We start from the raw sequence: 18,579 nt of genomic DNA on the forward strand, positions 1-18,579 counted from the left end.
GTTCTGATGTTACTTCATGTTTCTGACACCTGCGTACAGTATCTGTGTGTATTGTTTATCTTCCTGATTCTACTGTGATGACACTGTTTCAGTGTTGTCTTAATCATGCTTACGTGTCTGTCCACAGCTATGAAGTGTGTGTCTGTGTGAACGTCTGTCACACACAAATCTCTTCAAACATCTCCTGAGCAGAATGGAAGGACGCCTTATGTCTCTACCTGCGGGTTCACCGTTACATTTAGCACATGAGCTGAGTTTAGCTCTGTAGATAAGACTGTGGGATCACACAGCAGGTCCCCTCGGAAGTAGAATAATCAGCCCAATCCCAATGTCCACCCTCATGGACTATGGGGCGCGTACCCAGGAAGTCTTTGAGGGTTTCGGGCTGTCCCACTGTAAAACCATCAAGGGCATGCAGGCTCTCTAGCACACATTTTGGACCCTTTAAGCACACATTCTGTAAGTCCACATTCGTGCAGACTTTACCTGAATTACCCACAGTTCACACCACTGTGACATTAAACCACAGGTTACCGTGAGCGTTCAGGGTTTAGGCCTCAGGTGGGACATTGGGATTGGGCCGTCCTGTCCATCCAAAAGTAACTATTTGATGCTTGTGTGCTTATTAGCCTTGTATTAACATCTTTTTTTTTTTTTTTTTTATATCTCTTTCACTTTATGTGCACCATCAAAATGCTGTTACAGCTCTCATGTCAGTCTGTCCCTTGTAAACTCATACCAGTTTCAAACAAATGCTTCCTTGTGGCATTTTGGTTCCTTTTTCCATTGAAACATATTTAGCATTAAATTGCCTTTGTTAATTTACTTCCATGTAACAGCTAGACTTGATCCAGAGATAGCAAGGATATGTGCACGCACGTTTTTACTGCTGTATTTGTGAACGTATCGCATGACCAGCAGTACAAGCAGCAGAAAATGAAACTGAGTGAAACAGGACTAGATGATCTTCACTCGCGTCTCATGTCCTGATAGGTTTTCTCGATCTTTAGATGGACGGTATCTTGTTTCTTAAAACATGTGCAGCAACCTGTTGAAATTGGATTTATGTTTGAACTTTGACACACAGATGCAGAGGTACAATTCAGTGAACCCTGATATATATTTCACCTATTCTCTGTCTCCAAACCTGTGTGGGGGTGGAGGTGTGTGCATGGTTATCGGAAGTCATGCATGGTCTTTCTGACTCCGCCTCATACCGGAGATGCCAGAAGTTGAGAATGAAAACACAAAGTATGAATATCTTTGCAATTTCTGCCTGGAGTGAACTCCCCAGTCTGTGTGTACACAAATGTGTGTGTGTGCAATGTATTTTACTGTAATAATGGAATCTTTTCTTGTGGACCAGTTATACAGCTGATTCTCCTGCTGCTTATATATGGCATAGATTAAACTCATGAGGTTACTTTTAACACAAACTGATCTCCACGTGTGTATAGTGTAAAAGACAAAAGGGCATCTTTTAACTTCCTATGAATTAGACTGCATTAAAAAGCAGGAAATTCTCCATGATCAGGAAGTTTGATGGGAGAGCAACAGCCGCACTACCAGAAATCTTTCCATCTTTCCAATACTCTCACGTGCGACCTGTTTCTTCTATATAACTTTTACCTTTGTTGAGGAGGTTTACCTTTATCCATACGACACGCTATGTTGCATGGCAAAATATGACTTCTGATGTGCGTTTTGGGTGGTCAGTAACCTTGAGTTAACATAGATTCTTATACACACTATGACCCCACCTCACATGCCTGTCTTTGTTGTTGTGCTTTTTGCAGGCATGCAATTAGGATTTTCTGAGTCTCATGCAATATCTCATCTTTTCCATCACCATCTTCTTGTTAGATCAGACATGCAACTTCCTCCAGTACATGTGACTTGAATGTCAAGAGAGGTAACTGTGTCGACTGACTGTAAACTGGTAACATTTTGTGCGTTCCTTGCTTTCTTTACGGCCATTATATCACTAACTAGAGCTTTACTAAAATATTGATCACCCCTCCATCCTCAAAGTCCTCCTGGGAGATCCCTGGGTGTTAAGGGGTGGGATTGGGTATCTAATCCCTCTGGCATGTTCTGGCTTGTGGTCTCCTACACAAGATAGACCAGGAAGCATGTGGAGAAGTATTATGATCAGATGCCTCAGTATGAGTGTAAAAATTGAGTAAAAACCTTTTTCCAGAATGTGTATGGGGTCTTCTTTAGAAACCTGAGGTATGTGGGTAAGATAAATAAAAAGTGATGGCGTGTTTTCCCGTTTGGTTTCATGCTGTGTCACTAAGACACTAGGACACGAGCTTGGCAACAAAATATTGGGCCACTGAGCAGAGTTCACACAGACATGTTGCAATAACCACAAGGCAATGACTGTGATTAGTGCTAAGTACCAGTCATTGAGCAGTTACACTAACACAGCACAGTAAACAAAAAATATAACAGGCTCCACTCAAAGATATTAAAGCATTTTTAAATTTTTTATGTATAAATTATTGAAAATAATGTTAATGCTGTTGCTAATTAGCAATAATATGTTTCAAGGGAGATTTACAGGCAATGTTAGTCAGACTGGCTTACTTGTAATGTTTACATTTAAGAGTTAGGGTTTAAATCATGATCAGAATTGAGTTGTTAGCAAAAAGGCAAATATTGAAACTATTGGGTTTCTTTTTTTCCTTTTTTTTGTGGCTGGATCGCAATAACGGGGCCAGCACTATAAATGTGTCAGTAGCTGACTGACTGAGTGATGAAGTTACACCATTGGTCGACCAGTGTTGGGGTTTTCCCCATTGGTTGTTGTGCCTTTAAAATTATTTTGCGCAAACAAGCAGTGTTGTCAATTTCGCGTCTTTGTCTGTAGATAAACTGACTTTTTAGACACCTGTTTTTCAACAAAGCACCTGGCGACAAATCTAGAAACTATTTGGACAAACCTTGGCCTCTTTCCAAGGAGGGCAGCCATCGGTATTCCCCGCAAATGCGACGTCAAGCTTTCCCTCCACGCGCACAGCTCTTTATGCCGACCACACGGCAGTTGACATCAATGAGCTTCTAACTCTCAAAGTGTTCATTTTACATGTAAATATGGCCACAATCACAGCGCAGCCTTTGTCTTTAACTTATGTGTGATGACGTCTCGGTTATAAAATCAGAATTTTAGCATCAGCCAAACAGCAGCTGAGAAGTTCCTGCTGATAAACATACAGTTGTTGCGCTGTCTGTCAACAGAAACATAAAAACATTAAAAAAAAGGGAACAGCTTGATTGGAAATTTGGCTGCATTGAAAAACTGTATTTGTGAGCACAGAGACAAGGAGAGAAACAAACAGATAAACGGGCTGAAACCGGCTGGCACTAGGCAGAATGCAAATAGCCAACGACGCCGTCCAGCCATATAATAGGTTTTGATGTAGACTTGTTTCCTGTATGAAGCTTACAAAACATTTTCTGACAGTTCAGCAACAGACGACTGAACTGCTGCATGTTGCACAGGCATGTCAGTTTGCCAGCTGAGCCTTGTTCTAACTAGCCCTCTCCTTCGTCCATCCCCCACTGGTCTGGCAAACACACCTACTGTTTTTCAGAATAATAGTCCTCAGGTAAGGGTGTGTGTGTGTGTGTGTGTGTGTGTGTGTGTGCGTGTGTGTGTGTGCGTCTGAGCCTGTGTAAACATGCATGCTCTTTCTCAGGAGAATTCAGGTGTTTAATGTGGCATATTTAACATTTTCACACATTAATTGTACATGTCGTTGTCTCTTTATGTGGTGTTATTCCGTGAGCCTGTGACTGTATGAGTCAGCAGTTAACTCAAGCGTATAATTAGTAGTCTCCTTATGAAATGTAAAGTTGGTATAGGGATATTTTGTGTGAGCGAGACTGTGTATTTGACTAAGCCCTTTCAAAGATAAAGCAGAGGGAGGAGAGGGTGTTTTTATGTGTGTGTGTGTGTGTGTGTGTGTTGGTGGGAAAAAAACAGGCAGGTATTCACAAGTCTCAGCTTTCTTCCTCTTCCCCCCTTCCTTTAGTGACAGATTCCCTCACTGAAAGAGGAACTTCTAATTCTTTTCCAAGGACCCAGGAGCTTGATCACTGGACGACCCTACAGGAAAATCTTAAACTCAACAGCCGTACATTTAGGGACGCCACAGCTTCATTCTTTGCTTTCGTGAGTAAATGGGTTTTCATTTTGTTGTATTTTGCTCTTTCACTCATGCCCTGAAGCCAGGTCTGAACACAATCGCCACATGTCGGTGGGAAACCTGAATGGCGAGATGCTTTGAGAGGTAGACTGACTTCAACACCACTACTTTTATCAGTTAACCTTGCCATGCCGAAGAGCTTTGGATAATGGTCAGTCTTGTCTCCTTATCTTTAAAATGATTTTTCCACACCAGTGAATACACTGTATAGGCGGCTGTGATGCGACACTTTGTGTTAGATGTCATCTTAAGTCTAACTCTAAAACTAGAGAAGCAAGGCTGTATGTCACAGATAGCATGTGAATGTATTGTGCAACTCTTTCTACTGTGTTAGTTCACTGTTAAACAGACTTTTCTTTGTTCAGTGTTTTAAGTTTAGTTGAAACATACTGTGTCTCTCAGTATACATTTACATACAGCCCTGGCTCAGGCTGAGACCTTATCTTGATCATTTTCTAAAATATCCTGAAATATATATAAAATATAGGCCATAAAAAATAATATCCTCTGTCTGTGTACTTGATGTCACTGCTGGAGGAACGGGTGTTAGCCGAGCACCTCTGTAGCACCACATTACAATGGTATGTCGTGACACAGACTGCGATTTGGACATTGCACTTGGCTATACTGTGATTTTGATCATATTTCGATTAATTGTTCAGCCTTAGTTTCTTAAACTATTGTGTGCCAGCAGGCTGTCATGTTTTTTTTTTTTTGTTGGTCATTTGTTTGTGGTGATTTAAATGTAAAATATATTTTAAGGGCGGGCTACACAGGAACTCCAAAGCTGCCCTAGATACACACAGTATCTTGTTTTGCTTTGCTTTTTGTTTTGTTGTTTTTTTATCGGTGTAAAAAATAGAAAAATTAACATTAAATAACTAGAAACAGAAAAACAATCTTCCTATTAAATATGCAGCCTATAGTCTATAATTATAAAAGGTGCAATGTACCAAATTACAGTTGGCAAGGGTGAAGAAAGAGTCATGAAACGTGATTAATTCTGCACAGAAGTGGTTAAAGGAGCTATTTGTAAGTTTTACTATTGCTACATAGCTAACATTAGGACTGACAGCTGTTTACTTACCAGTCTAGAAGAAACTGTTGCAAGTTCAGCATCAAACTTCATTGCTTTACTCACCAAGAGCTGTCTCCAGCGGTGGAAAGTAATGTCAACATTAACTCTTGTCTCAATCACGTCTTTTCTGCTACTGAAGCTTGTGTGCTAACCAGCTAGCCCTGGCCCATCCAACCATTTTCCGATAGCACCTCACTGCAGTGTCCAGTCTGCCCTGAAGAAGTAGCACTGCTCAGAGGGTGTATCATAACCTCTTGTTTTGTAAATGCAACAATGGCCGTAGCTCTTGTCAAGCAACAATCACCACCGCCCTGGCAAAAAATTACATTTGGCAACAGAGAAAACTTACAAATAGTGCTTTTAAACATGTTCTAACAAAAAAAAAAAAAAAGTCTGTGGTAAAAGATCTTATTGCCTTTATATTATCCTTCCCCCGTCTAAAATGGTCCTTTTCATTGCTCCACCATTAAAATCAGTTTCAACAAGGTCAGTCCAACCAGGCCTGGACAGTCCTAGTCCAGTAGGCCAGCTTGCAGCAGAGGGTGAGAGCTCACAGTGTTAGCTTTGTGTTGTCTCTTTGTCATGTTTACCTGTTGTGTTTTAGGGTGTGTCCCGTCCATCCATTCATCTCACTCTTTTCCTATTCTCCTTCCACTCCCTTAATATACCAGTGTTTCCTTGCTGCCCTCCTTCGACCCCATTGTCTATGATGTCCACTACTTTCCCTCCTCCCCAACCGAGAGGCATTGACCACAGCCTGCCAACTTGTGGAGAGACTCAGTGCAACAGCCATGGTACCTGTGTGATTCCTTTGGGTGGTGGTGCCAATCTGGTGTGCGACTGTGACCTGGGCTACCGTGGTGAATTCTGCGAGGATACGGTCAACGGGGCGTTAAGTGTACCGCTGACCCTGAGTGTGGTGGGCGTCATCATTGGGCTGCTGATCCTGGCTTTCATCTGTGCCAAGTTGCGACGGAGGCAAAAGAAGAAACACAGGTACTGAAACATATCAGGAGTGTCACGAACAGGATAGAAATTATAACATACATCATCTCAAGGCACTTTACTTTAATCAATGCTATGTGGATATATTTTTTAAAAAAAGCAGGAACTGTCTTGTTCAAACCCAAATCTGTGATTACTGACAATATCGTGCAACGCATGCAATAGCTTTGAACAGTTTTTAAGCTTTGTCCTTGCTCCAGCACTGTACTTTAGAGACGTGACTGATAATAATCCTGTTTTCTCACTCTCAACAAGAAAGCAAATAAGCGTGCTTTCTGAAATGTTGAACCGACGTTGAAATATTCCTTTTAATGCTCAGTGTCTGGGAACACTTTCCTGACAAACAGGAAGAGATGTGTTTTTAATAAGCCTGGTTATAGCCTGATAAAGATAATAAGCAGTAAGGGTCACCTTGGTTGAGCAGACAAAGAAATGAGCAGGAGAATCTTCATCATTACAAAATCCAAAGAAAAGGATGTTGTCTCAGGCAAGTGTTGTTCAGGATTTTTAAACTTGAATGACAAAGGTTTCATCACGTTCAGCCTTTCAGAGATTGTTAGAATATCTATTGGACAGTGTGTATATTACTGCATGCAGGAAGTGTGCTAAACAATGGCTGCAATATGTTCCCACATGAACAAGTATGCTCACCTGGTTGAAACCATACCAGCTACATCAACATAAGATGAGAAATGTATACAAAGTAATTTTTTTGCCTGTTGTCAACAGGAGAAATGTGGCGGAAAAATTTGGCTATAACATTGCTGTGTAATGAGGAGAAATCTCCATCATAATATCTGAGGTAAGAAAATGGCTGGAAATCTTTCTCATTTATTTATTTTTTTACATTTTTGGGAACGTAAGCTATTTGGAAATCAAATTTGAGGATAGATTATTATCTGTGTAACATTTGGAAGGTTAAGTTTGTCAAATGTCCATAATTCGATTTTAATATCAATAGTTCTTGAAGAAAAACTTGCTAAACCCCAAAGTAAATTACAACATGTACCAAAGGGACACAAACAATGGATTCTTGAAAAATGAATTGTTTATGTTGACTTTTTTTTTTTTTTTTTTTGCACATTGTTATATTTGTTGGCATTTTACTGCCGCCAACTAAAGCCACCAATCAAGCTAACTTCCTGAAGTCACAAGATGACATCTACATTTTTACATTTATGAAACTTTTCTGTCGGTATAATTTAGAGACAAAATAACCCAAAAAGATAAAAGTACTTACTCTCTCTTTCTCGTCCAGGTCAACCATGACACTGCGGCCAGTGACACTATCGAGCTTCAATAAGCTTTTCTCTGCAGTGAGCTTACAGTTGGTTTAAGTGAGAATCTTGCACAAATGGAATCAGGTCTACTCTTTCACCATGATCCCTGACTTTTTTCTACTACTGTATTACTAATGCTGCGATATACCAGAAACTCCAGTACTGAACTGATGAACTGAACTTTTACTACATGAGAGACTCGGTTGATGGGTCAGTCTGTTCTGTCCATCTGTGGGAGACACCTGATTACATCAACTGTTCAAATTCTACACACGGCCAATCCATTGTGATTTACCAGATAAGAAAACAAAAAGATTTTTTTAATAGTGACACAACTTCACTGCTGTGACTATGTTTTTCATGTATCACTCAATGATGGAAGAATGACTTAAATTTATATCCGCAAATTCTATATTTCACAGAAGAACTACTGGCTAGAAGGGGCAAATGGCATGCATGTAACCTACAAATCTCTCCAGAGCTCTCAGGTAGTTCATTTAGACGGGTAATAGATGGCTGACTTACAGCATGTTGATGAGACAGTATGTTTACAAGCATGTGTATAACACCAGCATTTTATTAAGCTGGGTTTTGAGCCTTTGCCTGGAGAATTATCTAGAGTGATGATGTAATATAGCTGTGCTGTCTGCCAACTCTGCAACATCAGGGATTAAAGTTAAAAATTTTAAGATTTTTAATAAAAAATAATTGATGCTTGAAAAACATAGTTTTGGGAATGAGATTTTGTCACTACCATTATTTACTTATCTGAAATAAAATGTTTGTAGATTTTCAGTATTGTATTATACACCAGCTACAGGTTTTGTACTTACAATTCCCTTGTGTTTTTTGCTTACAATTATAGTATTATTTATAGAATTTGTCATTAGTCATTTATTATGACTATTTACTGCTTTTTGCTGTTGTGGGCCAACCCTGTCTCCTTAAAATCACATTTCTGTAAAATCACCTAAAGTAAATATGTTTTGTATGAAACGTAATTTGCTGCTGGGTTACATTTTCTATTAACATAATGAGGAAATGTTAACTTTCATATTTGGAAAGTCACAAATGTGTCAATGCTGTGAATTAAATATTCCCTAGATATTCACAGACAAAATCTTTGTTTTCCGCCAAAATATCTGATTTTGCAGTACAATATCCACTTGTAGTGACTACAGCATTATCAAATATTTTATGCTTATGTTTAGGCGCACTTGTTTAAGATTAAGGAAAGATTGTGGTCTGGTTTAATGCCCCTGGACTCTATATGTTGCAACTGAACATGATCCAGTCAGAGATTAGATTTCCTGCGAAATATAATCTGCAAATTGAAGTTCAAAATCCTGTCAGACAGATAACTGGAAAAGGTTTGAGAGTAAACAAGGGCAGAATCATCACAGAAAGTTTGTAGAAGCAGTGGTGTCTCTAGATTTCCTCTCAGTTTTCCACATTGTGAGCTTTCACACATACGTGTCTTTGTGCTTTTTACTCAGTCCCTGGGCTAAGTTTCAGATTGAACACCCCTCAGATTTGTTAAACCTCCATTTATATGCAGATGTCTCAAAATCAAAGCGAAAGAGTGGTCATCCTTTAAGATTTGGTCCTAATGCAGTAATCAAATTGCTGCAGATAACTTGTTTAGCCATTTTTTTTTCATTTTTTACACCATTTTGTACACTACTGACTGAAATACTATTTTATGTGCTTTTTTTGTTTTTTTGTTTTTGTTTTATAAGATCTTGATGAGTTTTGCAAATATCTCCCTCAATTTATTTGAGAGAATGACAAAAGTAATAACCTTTTTCTCACCAAACTCTCAGTAAACAAGGAAAACAATGACTGTTAATTTTCATTTCTACTATACGTGAGGCAGTCTGAGTCTATTCTGGCACTTAATACTATAGGTGCAGAAATTACTTTTAAAAAGAAAAAGAAGATTGCGGTGACCCAATAGCTGAGTGGTTAGGGCGCATGTCACATGAGTGCAAATGCTCTTTGCTGGTTCGACGCCCGACTCTTTCCTGCATGTCATCCCCTCTCTCTGCCCCTTTCCTGTCAATCTCCACTGTCCTATCAAATAAAGGCACAAAAGCCCCCCCAAAAAATATATCTTAAAAAGAAGCTTTTTAACTGCACTGACCAAGAAAAAAGTGTATTGTACTATTTTAAGCTCAACACGAAACCAAACGTTTTCTGCGCACCTTCTCAGATCCTGTTTTGCTTCATTTTAAAATTCCTTTCCTGTCACAGATGTTTGACACAGGTTTGAAATGTAGGACAGAGTATTTTAATCATCTCTTGGCTTGATTATTGTTACTGGTTGTACTGTTATTTTTACTTTTACTGCTTTCTAAAAAAAATATGTATCTACTGATACTGTATATTTCTTGCTTTTACTTCTATAAATCTGATTTCTGTGTCCACATCCCCACAGTTTTGTCTGTATGGCTGTACTGTTGGTCAATTTCATTGACATGCATAGTACCTGTGTATGTTCTCTAGTTTTCAAATAAAATGTACTTACAAACAGGTCAGTGATTTATATAAAACTACTGAATAAATGTCACATATGTGTGTAAATGAAGTCAGTTAATGACATGGTAAAGTTTGGTGTCTTTTAGTCAGGTATGATTTTGCAGGTTGTTGTCAGAAAGTTTAGCACATATTTAGTTTAGAAAAGAAGTTTAGTATCAACCTTTGACGTGCTGATAATAAGATAAGTATCTTTTATATTAACCAAATATTAATAATCCAAAGTAATCAGTTTTGTCACTTTCATTATTAAGTTGTTACAATGTTTTTCCAAGCTGCTGAAAGGTGTCAGTGTGTATTAACAGTGAAAACAGACAGCTGTCTGAACTGCTGCCTGTGTAAACTCTGTCTGGGATCCGGTGACACGATAACATGAACCTCAGTGTTTACTAAACTCAACAGGAGCCAGGACAGGGACCGAGCGACCAGCTTACAGTGTTTGTTATATGAGAAAATATGTATCTGTTTCAACGAGGAACTGGAAGGACCCGCCCTGAAGGCGACACCATGTTAACACCTGCTCTCCTATTAATGAGCAGACTTTGCATGTTTTACAGAAAGAGGAGCACATTGAAATCATGGGGGAAAAGTTTGTGGTACGTGGAGATATGATCAATTATTAGTGACCTGACAGCTACTGGTCTGGTTACCAACCATGTGGAGTATTTCACAGTCTGTAAAAGCTGTTTTCATATAATTTTCTGTGACTGAGGACTTTCTAAAGTCTGGCAAAATATCCCCGGGGATGTCATTAGAGGGTGTCTTGGCTTGGGCTTAGAGAGTAAAAGATTTTGGCAGAAAGCCTGCATTACACTTTGAACTTTGGACTTTGAAAGACTTGGACGTTTAAAAATCATAGAGTGTGTAAATTAAAAATAGTATTGGTTGCATGATGGTAAATGTAGGATCTGGTGTTTTTAGAGCTTGACCCATACTTGAGACTAAAAGTCAGGGTATTTCAGCATCTAATGCAATTTGAACCACTTTACCATTTTTAAATTAATTTCTTGTGAAGTCTCCCCAATTGTGCAAAGTGCATTACTAGATCACTGGATATATTACATTCAATATATTACATATTTATGTAATAAATTACATATATACATCTGTGATTTTAAGCCACTCACATCACTCACATGTATTTTGGCAAGCTGAAAATAAGTCTGCTTTCTCTGTTCTCTTATAATTTGTCATTTTGTCTCCCAGCAGTGACAGTACATTTGTAATGCTTCGTTATAAAGCACTGCACAGGTCTGAGGATGCAGAAATTTTAATGAATCCAAGTTCGATGCAAAGTTGTTATGGAGATGATGTGTCGCCGGAGCGAATAAAGCCTATTAGACTCTCAGGGTTGATCATGCTGAGAGTGTTATTTTCTTCTAAGGAACTAAGGAGGATGAGACTATAAATAACATCCTAAATGCTGCATCTATCATCACCCCACCTATGTCAAACCATCATATTATAAGCCAGTGCATTCTATGTGGTAATTTTATGAACAGTCATGTGAACACAGGAAACCCAACGCAGCTTAAAATCCTCCTAGAAATCAACTCAAATGAAGAAGTCAGTAAATACATCTTTTTGTCTGTCTAGAAAGTGTTATTATTATCACGAGAAGAAAGAATTAATTATGGGTAACATTAATAGTAACTGGCTGGAAGGCTGCCATGGCTGCTGACCAGGTGGAAGAGCAGTATTGATACCTGCATGTATAGTCTATGCCAAATCAAATGTGAAGATGGTGATCTGCTGTGGTGACCCCTCATCCCCTCATGGGAGAAGCCGTTGGACAACAACATTAACAGTAACTGGTTTACTGCAATTACATCTCCATTTATAGTCGATGTGGATATATTCACCGTTCATACTGATATATTATCCTGAGGCAGTGTCAACAATATCTGAACCTGATTCTGAAGTCTGAAGATTACTCTTTCTCCTGAATTGGAGCCTTCTTTCCACACAGAGTAAGAAGTGAATATTTTCAATTAGTCCGAACAGTTTAACCAACTGCTTTACTGTGTCTTTTTATTTTGAGAACCGTACATAATCTGTATTATGCTTTTCCAATTACAATGTTCACCAGTTATATTACTTTGTCAACTTATTTGAAAGTGCAAGAATATATACAACATTAAACATGACTCATTACATTTTCCATTTCAGTTTACTTTTAATTTGTTGCAAACTTTAAAACATGAAAATGTGTTTTGTATAAACAAGAAATTTTAAGCTGAAGCATCATTTAAATCGAGGGAATTGGTTGGAACGGCAGACTGAAACGGTTACAATAGGATGGCACATTGTCACTAAACAATCTTGTCATATTATATTCAAGGCAAAAAAGCACGTGTATTACTTCATATTCTAATGCTTCAGCTTTTTCTATTCCACACTGTCTTTTGCATTTACTTCTGCTGGAGCTGATCCACTCACATGGCAGTGTCAGTGCTTTGCTCCGGAGTCACAGCCTCAGAGGGCCAAAAAAAAAAAAAAAACTGCCAACCTTCTTCTAGCTCAGCTGTCATTGGCTGTGGCATGTAACAGGTCCTGCAGGGAGAAGTGCATTATGATTTCCTGGAGGCCCATTTAACTACGAAAGACTTACCGGGAGCTATACAGGAACAGTTGTTCACTACAGTGTCGGCGTGTTTTAGATGTTAAGCCAGTTTAAACAGAGGAGGTAATGCTGTTAGACAAGTGGTGTAGAGAAACCAGCTTTTCAAACCAGTCAGGCTACATTGTCTGTATACAGGTTTAAACTGAGCAGACCAGATGGCATGGAAGGACACACATCAGTGGAAAGTATGGTCTGTTTGCACATGTGTTTGAATAGTGTCCATAATGACTTCTTACCTTTTCTTTTGTATATGAATCTCTCCGGGTGTGGCAGTGAAGCCATCACATTGCGTGGTTACAGACGATAACAAAAGTCACATTGCATCTCGAAAATATGAAGATTCCTGCACCGAGGGCAGAATTTGAACCGTTCTTGAGCCCTATGAACGTGATCTGTTTGCATCAGTCAGTATCATTAAAGACACTTGATTCACTTAACAGGGTAAGTCAGCTCGAACAACCACACAATTCTACGTCAATATGGATCTCAAATGATGTTTTTTTTCCTTGTGTTACTCCAGACTTCTTTAAAGAGGAATAGTTGTACTTTCTTTACATGCACATCTGCAGTAACAATTCTGAAATGTTATAATATAGAGTTGTAGATATATAATATAGAGCTATTTCAATGAAACAGACTGAGTCGTCCATTATCCAGAAACACAGTGTGCATTTAATGAAACAGCACTTGCATCACAGAGCATTGACAACAATATGGAGAACCTCAACAGGTGCCGCACAAGGTTGGCCATAATTGTAAAGTGCATAAGAATACAGTATTTACAATAAAATCAGAAAAAAAAGAAAAAGGTTTATGCATTAACCAATGAAACAGGCAAATGTAAAAGCTTCTTTAAAGATAAGGACTATTTACAAATGGAGTTCAGCATCATTTGCAGAGTGTAAAAGACAACTTCGGCTTTACATCATTTTATCTGAGGTTTTACTAAACAGTGTAGCTTCTCTCTCCACCATTCACTGTTAAAGTAACACAGAATCCTTCGCTTTCCAGTCTTCCTTCATGGCAGTCTCTCTCCACTCTAAGATTCAATAACTGCACAGCTTGAGGCACACAGCTGTCATGTATTATAATAGTGTTACAATTAATCACAATAAAGCTAAGCCCATAATGAGTCTCATCTGTAGCCACATTGAACTACAGCATTAAACATTTTCTTTTACAGATGCATACCTTCACGTAGCCAATTAGGCTACTGTCCTTCTGGTGAAACCCTTTAATACTTAAGGTGATTTGAAGTGATTCTGCTTCACTTAATAGTGACTTTATACTTAATAATAATAATAATATTTAAGGTATTTGATCTCTTGATACCACCGAAATATTCCTTTATGGTCTCACAATAATCAGTCAACAATGAGTGTACCTGATTCTAAAGTAATTTATGGTATTAGTTTATGTTAACAGCTTCTTCCAGAATAATTAGACGATTTCAGTTTCACAGCAATCATCATAGTATTGTTTCACTACAGTGGTCTAGATTTATAATGCTATAAAGTCTTTTTGTAATTACCATTGCTTCCTGATGGAATATTTTTCACTCTCAGCTCTGTTTGCTAATTTCCACCTTCCAGTTGTTTTCCTTTTCCTTTGTTTTTTTTTTTTTTTTGGTTTGTCTCCAGATGTGGGCTGGGAGATGTGCTTCTCATAGGTCGGCATCATAAGGTCTGCCGGAGTAGGATGAGTTGACTGACCGGACTGCGGGGCTCTTGGCCCGGGGGAAGGACACATCCTCTTCCATGGAATCCTTGGAGTATGGGACGCTGCTGGCGCTGCTCCTGGCCCGGTCCAGGGTTGGCACATTAACGCGTCTCGGCGGCGGCTTCTGGTGGCTAAACCGGTTGCCCCTGACCTCCTCGACCCGTCTCTCCCCTCGGTTCTTTCCTCCGCAGCAACGGCAGATCCCGATGAACATGACAAAGCCGCCCAGGATTTCAAATATCCCGCCGATGTATCCCAGGATGATGCAGTAGCCGACCTGCACGTCTGTGAGCGGGCTCACCGAAGAGATGTCAGTGAGGATGTGGGTGTACCAGGCGATTGGTATGATGGTCATGACGCCTGAGAGGAAGATCAGCAGTCCACCCAGGCCGGCCACTGTCCAGTTAGGAGTGTCTTTCCAGCAGCGGACCCCCGGGATGGCCACGGCCAGCCCGATTAGAGTCACGATGAGGGAGGCTACCATCAAACCCTGCGCGACCTCGATGATCTGGTTGCTGAAGTATTCGGTGTCCTGCAGGTTGCACTCCTCTCTCGTGGAGACCGAGGTGGCCCTGCAGATGTCCCAGATGCCTTGCTGGATGAACTCGTCGGACGGGCGGTTGGGCAGGTTGTTGATTGTCCTCCAGTTTGGTGCCACAGTGGCGGTCAGGTCCAGGATCCAGCCACAGGGAGCCATGACCATCCCGAATATCAGGATGCCCGGGGTTCTCTGGGATAACCGGATCCATTCCTCCGTTGAACGCCTCGGCATGGCTGCTGCTGCTGCTGTCGATGTGTGTGCTCTTACCTCCAAACTGAACGTAGTAATTTGGACGCGAGTGTTTTGACAGCTTCAACAGCTGGTCTTAAAAAACAAGTCCGACTGAAACCCGCCAGTGGGCGTGGCTTCAGCCTTACCTGTCTGCCTCAGTCCCCAAACAGGACAGGTGTGGCGCGCCGTGCGCAGCCGGGGTGGCGGCTTTTTCCATCCTCGCCCGCACCGGCGAGGAGGAGAGGGGAGTTTCGACTCGGCTGTTATCATGCAAATGTGTGATCCCTGATAAACGACGAGAAAAAGATCACCGCCGGTATCATCAGCTTGCTCAAATTTCAAAATAAAAGAATAACTTCAGTATTTACAAACCTTTGTTAACGCACCCAAGTTGTCCCGTTGTTACATAAACATTTTTTATTGCATTAATAAATGATTCTAGTCTCGGGATACTGTTTAAATAGACCTAACTCAGTCAAAATAAATAAATAAATAAAAAATACATGCATGTTTTCTAGCTGTTTTCCCCGCTGTTTATTATAATTTGTTATTAAATAAATAAGTAAAAAATAATAAGATAATTTATCATAATTATCGACAGACCCCAGCACATTTGGAATTTTGTTGTTGTTGTTAAAAGTTTGTTTATCAGTGATACAGTAGGAAAACAGTTTGTATTTAAAAAGATGGTGAGGGTTGGGGCGCTTAATCTTTTTATGGCAGGGCTGCAATTAATACAATCTAGTAAAATCTGAATTAGAGTTGTATGAAGAGGAACACACTTCAGCACCCAGGCTTGTGGGTTGTTATTAAACCTTTTATAGTCTCTTATTAAATCGACTCATACTGGGGCCTCAGCTCCAGGAAACATGCAGTAGGAGCTACTACTGGCAGAGCTTGAACTGTGTTCTTATTTTGGAGAAGCACGTCACAATCAGGTTTAGAAGAGCAAGCCCTACGCCAAGATTTGAAAAACAACACTGTGGCTGTGTGGGAACCATGTTTGATAAGAATGTAGTTCTACAGGAACCTTCAGCTCAAATGCCTTTCTGCCTCTTTGTCTCTCTCTGTTCTCCACCTCCTTCATTCTAGGTATCTCTACCTGCATGTTGGTTTCTATTTATCTGTTTGTCATTTTGCTTTTTCTCCCTTTTTGACTATACCCCTCCTCTCTCTGAAGTTTCCTCAGTCAGTCAGATAAACCCATGAAAGTAGACTATTCACAAATGCTAATTAGGTCTCTACAGAGGGTGAAGCTCATGGTGCTCAGTGATGGTGTTCAAAACCCTAAACGTGAACAACTCTCATGACATCATCAAGTACACATCCCCGAAAGCAGTGTCAGAGTGACACTCACACACTGCCGTCAACCTTATCAACCCCACAGGAAAGAGGTCACGTTTCGAGGGAAATGAGGACAGCTGATGACTGGCCCAGAGACTTCCTGTTAAAAATGACTACTTCACAGCTTCTAGTCATTGTCAATCAGCACCACGTTCGATTTTTAATCCAGTGTGACAAGTTTTGTGATTAACTGCTATGTCACCAAAATAGGTATTCCTATGACTTTTATTTGAAAAAACTAGCAAATGAAGAACAGGTTTTTTTTTTTTTTAGTGGGAAAGGATGAGGCATTCATTTTATGCCATTTGCATATAGTCCAGTGGCAGCTGCATCTGCGGTTTAGTTACCAGCACCCTCAGTACCAAAGCTACCAGCTTGTTACCAGAGCTGTTAACTTTAAAGCTTTTCTTTTTTTTGCTTGTATAAGTTAAGGACATAAAAGCATTTTTCTTGAATCTACAAATTCAAATGATCAAGTCTCATATTCTTGAAGCTGATGCACTATGTTTGTGCTCTGAGAATTGTTTTTCAGTCCAGGTTTGAGCTTTGACACACAAATAACAATGGAAGAAGTATGACCGGTATGTCAACTAACCAACCAGACAGATCATTGCATACTTATCTCCTGACACCACAGTCTTCCTTTATTACTTCTACAAGCTGAGTCACTGTTGTAGAAGGGATAATATGTGATCAACTGTTCAGCTTATGGCAGATGTGCATAGACTTATAAAGCACAGAGGATCAGTTGTGAGAATTGTTCATCATTTCGGTGCTGGTATTGCCACCACCCCAACCACAGCACTACTTCCATTACTTCTATGGCATAGATGTATGTTAGGTTTAAATGAATGAAATTATTTGCATCCCAAAGCATCAAATGAATTTAACATGTCTGTGGTAGATTATGATATTCATGATGACCTCCATTGACCAATCATTTAGGCCTAGCACAGATTTTGTCTTTGTTTTGTGCCCATCTATCTATCTATCTATCTATCTATCTATCTAAACACAACTTCCAGCCTGCAGTTGAAACAAAACTTAAATATGCTGTGGAACAATGTGATGAAAAACAAAATAAGCGTAATTAGTATCTCAAATTAATGACTCAGTTTCTTGAAATAACAGCTATCTTAAAATAAGACTGTGCCCCCTGTAAAGAATGAGACCATAGGTCGTTTGTGCAGCGGGTTATTAAGACCCATGGTTACGTTTTGTGGTTCGTGCGACATCTAGCGGCCGTGATGTGGTGATGTAGGAGGCTAATCTAGACAGTCTTTGTCAGGAGGATGCTGGGGGGTGGATGGGTTAACAAAACACAGGACAGTGACACAGGAGAGCGGTGTTTGATTATGTTGAAGTATCAGTTTATGTTGTTTTTCCAAAACATTGGTGGAAGTGGACATCTAAAATGGACACTGACATACTGTTTGGAAAAGCACTGCTTGCAGTAGTCCAAGAAGATTAACTATTTTCCTCATCTAAATTTTAACTAATACTCTTTGTCAGCGTCTTTGCTTTTGAAAGTATTATTTTACATTATTCTAGACAGTTTTGGAAAATCAGAGAGTATGGTTTATACTCTTTAACTGCATCATAAAGAGATATTGTAGCATGTTATAGCTTTCTTAGTCTGTTTATGCCGTTTGTACTTGTATCAGTGTTTTATTCTCGCCTTTTGGTCACATTTGAAAAAGAAGATTTTGATCTCAATGATTTTTTTAGTTATCTGTGTTCTAGGTTTTGTTTCTGAGTGTCACAGCAATGCCGCATGAGTTTTATGTAATCTGCCTCTGCATTTTCATTAGTCATTGCATTTGTATTGCAGATCACGTCACAATTCAATGCTTAATGCATTTATAAGGAGCTATAATTGGTGGGTACGATTCATGGAGATAAACAATTAAATACCACTGACACACAGTAATAGATTCCTCAAGCAGTCCTCATTATCAACCAGTGTACATGCGTAAATTGTGTATACCATGTATGTGATGAGTTTAAAT

General features: G+C 39.6%; 1 protein-coding gene and 1 long non-coding RNA gene across 4 annotated transcripts; one reads left to right on the forward strand and one right to left on the reverse strand.

Annotated features, from left to right (window-relative positions):
• The first annotated feature begins 3,564 nt into the window (after positions 1-3,564).
• On the forward strand, positions 3,565-10,164 carry LOC139611915 (uncharacterized). Of its 3 annotated transcripts, none has more exons than XR_011686390.1 (5): positions 3,565-3,614; positions 4,041-4,180; positions 5,964-6,288; positions 7,027-7,099; positions 7,556-10,164. It is a non-coding gene; the product is annotated as an uncharacterized lncRNA (long non-coding RNA). The 3 variants fall into 3 exon arrangements; XR_011686389.1 differs by lacking the exon at positions 3,565-3,614 and adding an exon at positions 3,628-3,714; XR_011686388.1 differs by lacking the exon at positions 3,565-3,614 and having other exon boundaries at positions 3,826-4,180.
• Positions 10,165-13,384: 3,220 nt separating this feature from the next.
• On the reverse strand, positions 13,385-15,369 carry LOC139611913 (claudin-23-like). Its single transcript, XM_071466942.1, has one exon. It carries the CDS (start codon positions 15,224-15,226, stop codon positions 14,399-14,401), a length of 828 nt encoding a protein of 275 aa, XP_071323043.1. The 5' UTR covers positions 15,227-15,369; the 3' UTR covers positions 13,385-14,398.
• Between the last annotated feature and the right edge of the window lie 3,210 nt (positions 15,370-18,579).

The sequence above is a fragment of the Trachinotus anak genome, unplaced genomic scaffold (assembly GCF_046630095.1).
Source record: "Trachinotus anak isolate AG129_WGS33_773 ecotype Australia unplaced genomic scaffold, CSIRO_AGI_Tana_v1 ptg000028l, whole genome shotgun sequence".
Taxonomy (NCBI): Eukaryota; Metazoa; Chordata; class Actinopteri; order Carangiformes; family Carangidae; genus Trachinotus; species Trachinotus anak.

Coding starts and splice junctions, on each gene's coding strand:
- LOC139611913 (XM_071466942.1), bottom strand. CDS start 15,226: ATGCCGAGGCGTTCAACGGAGGAATGGATCCGGTTATCCCAGAGAACC.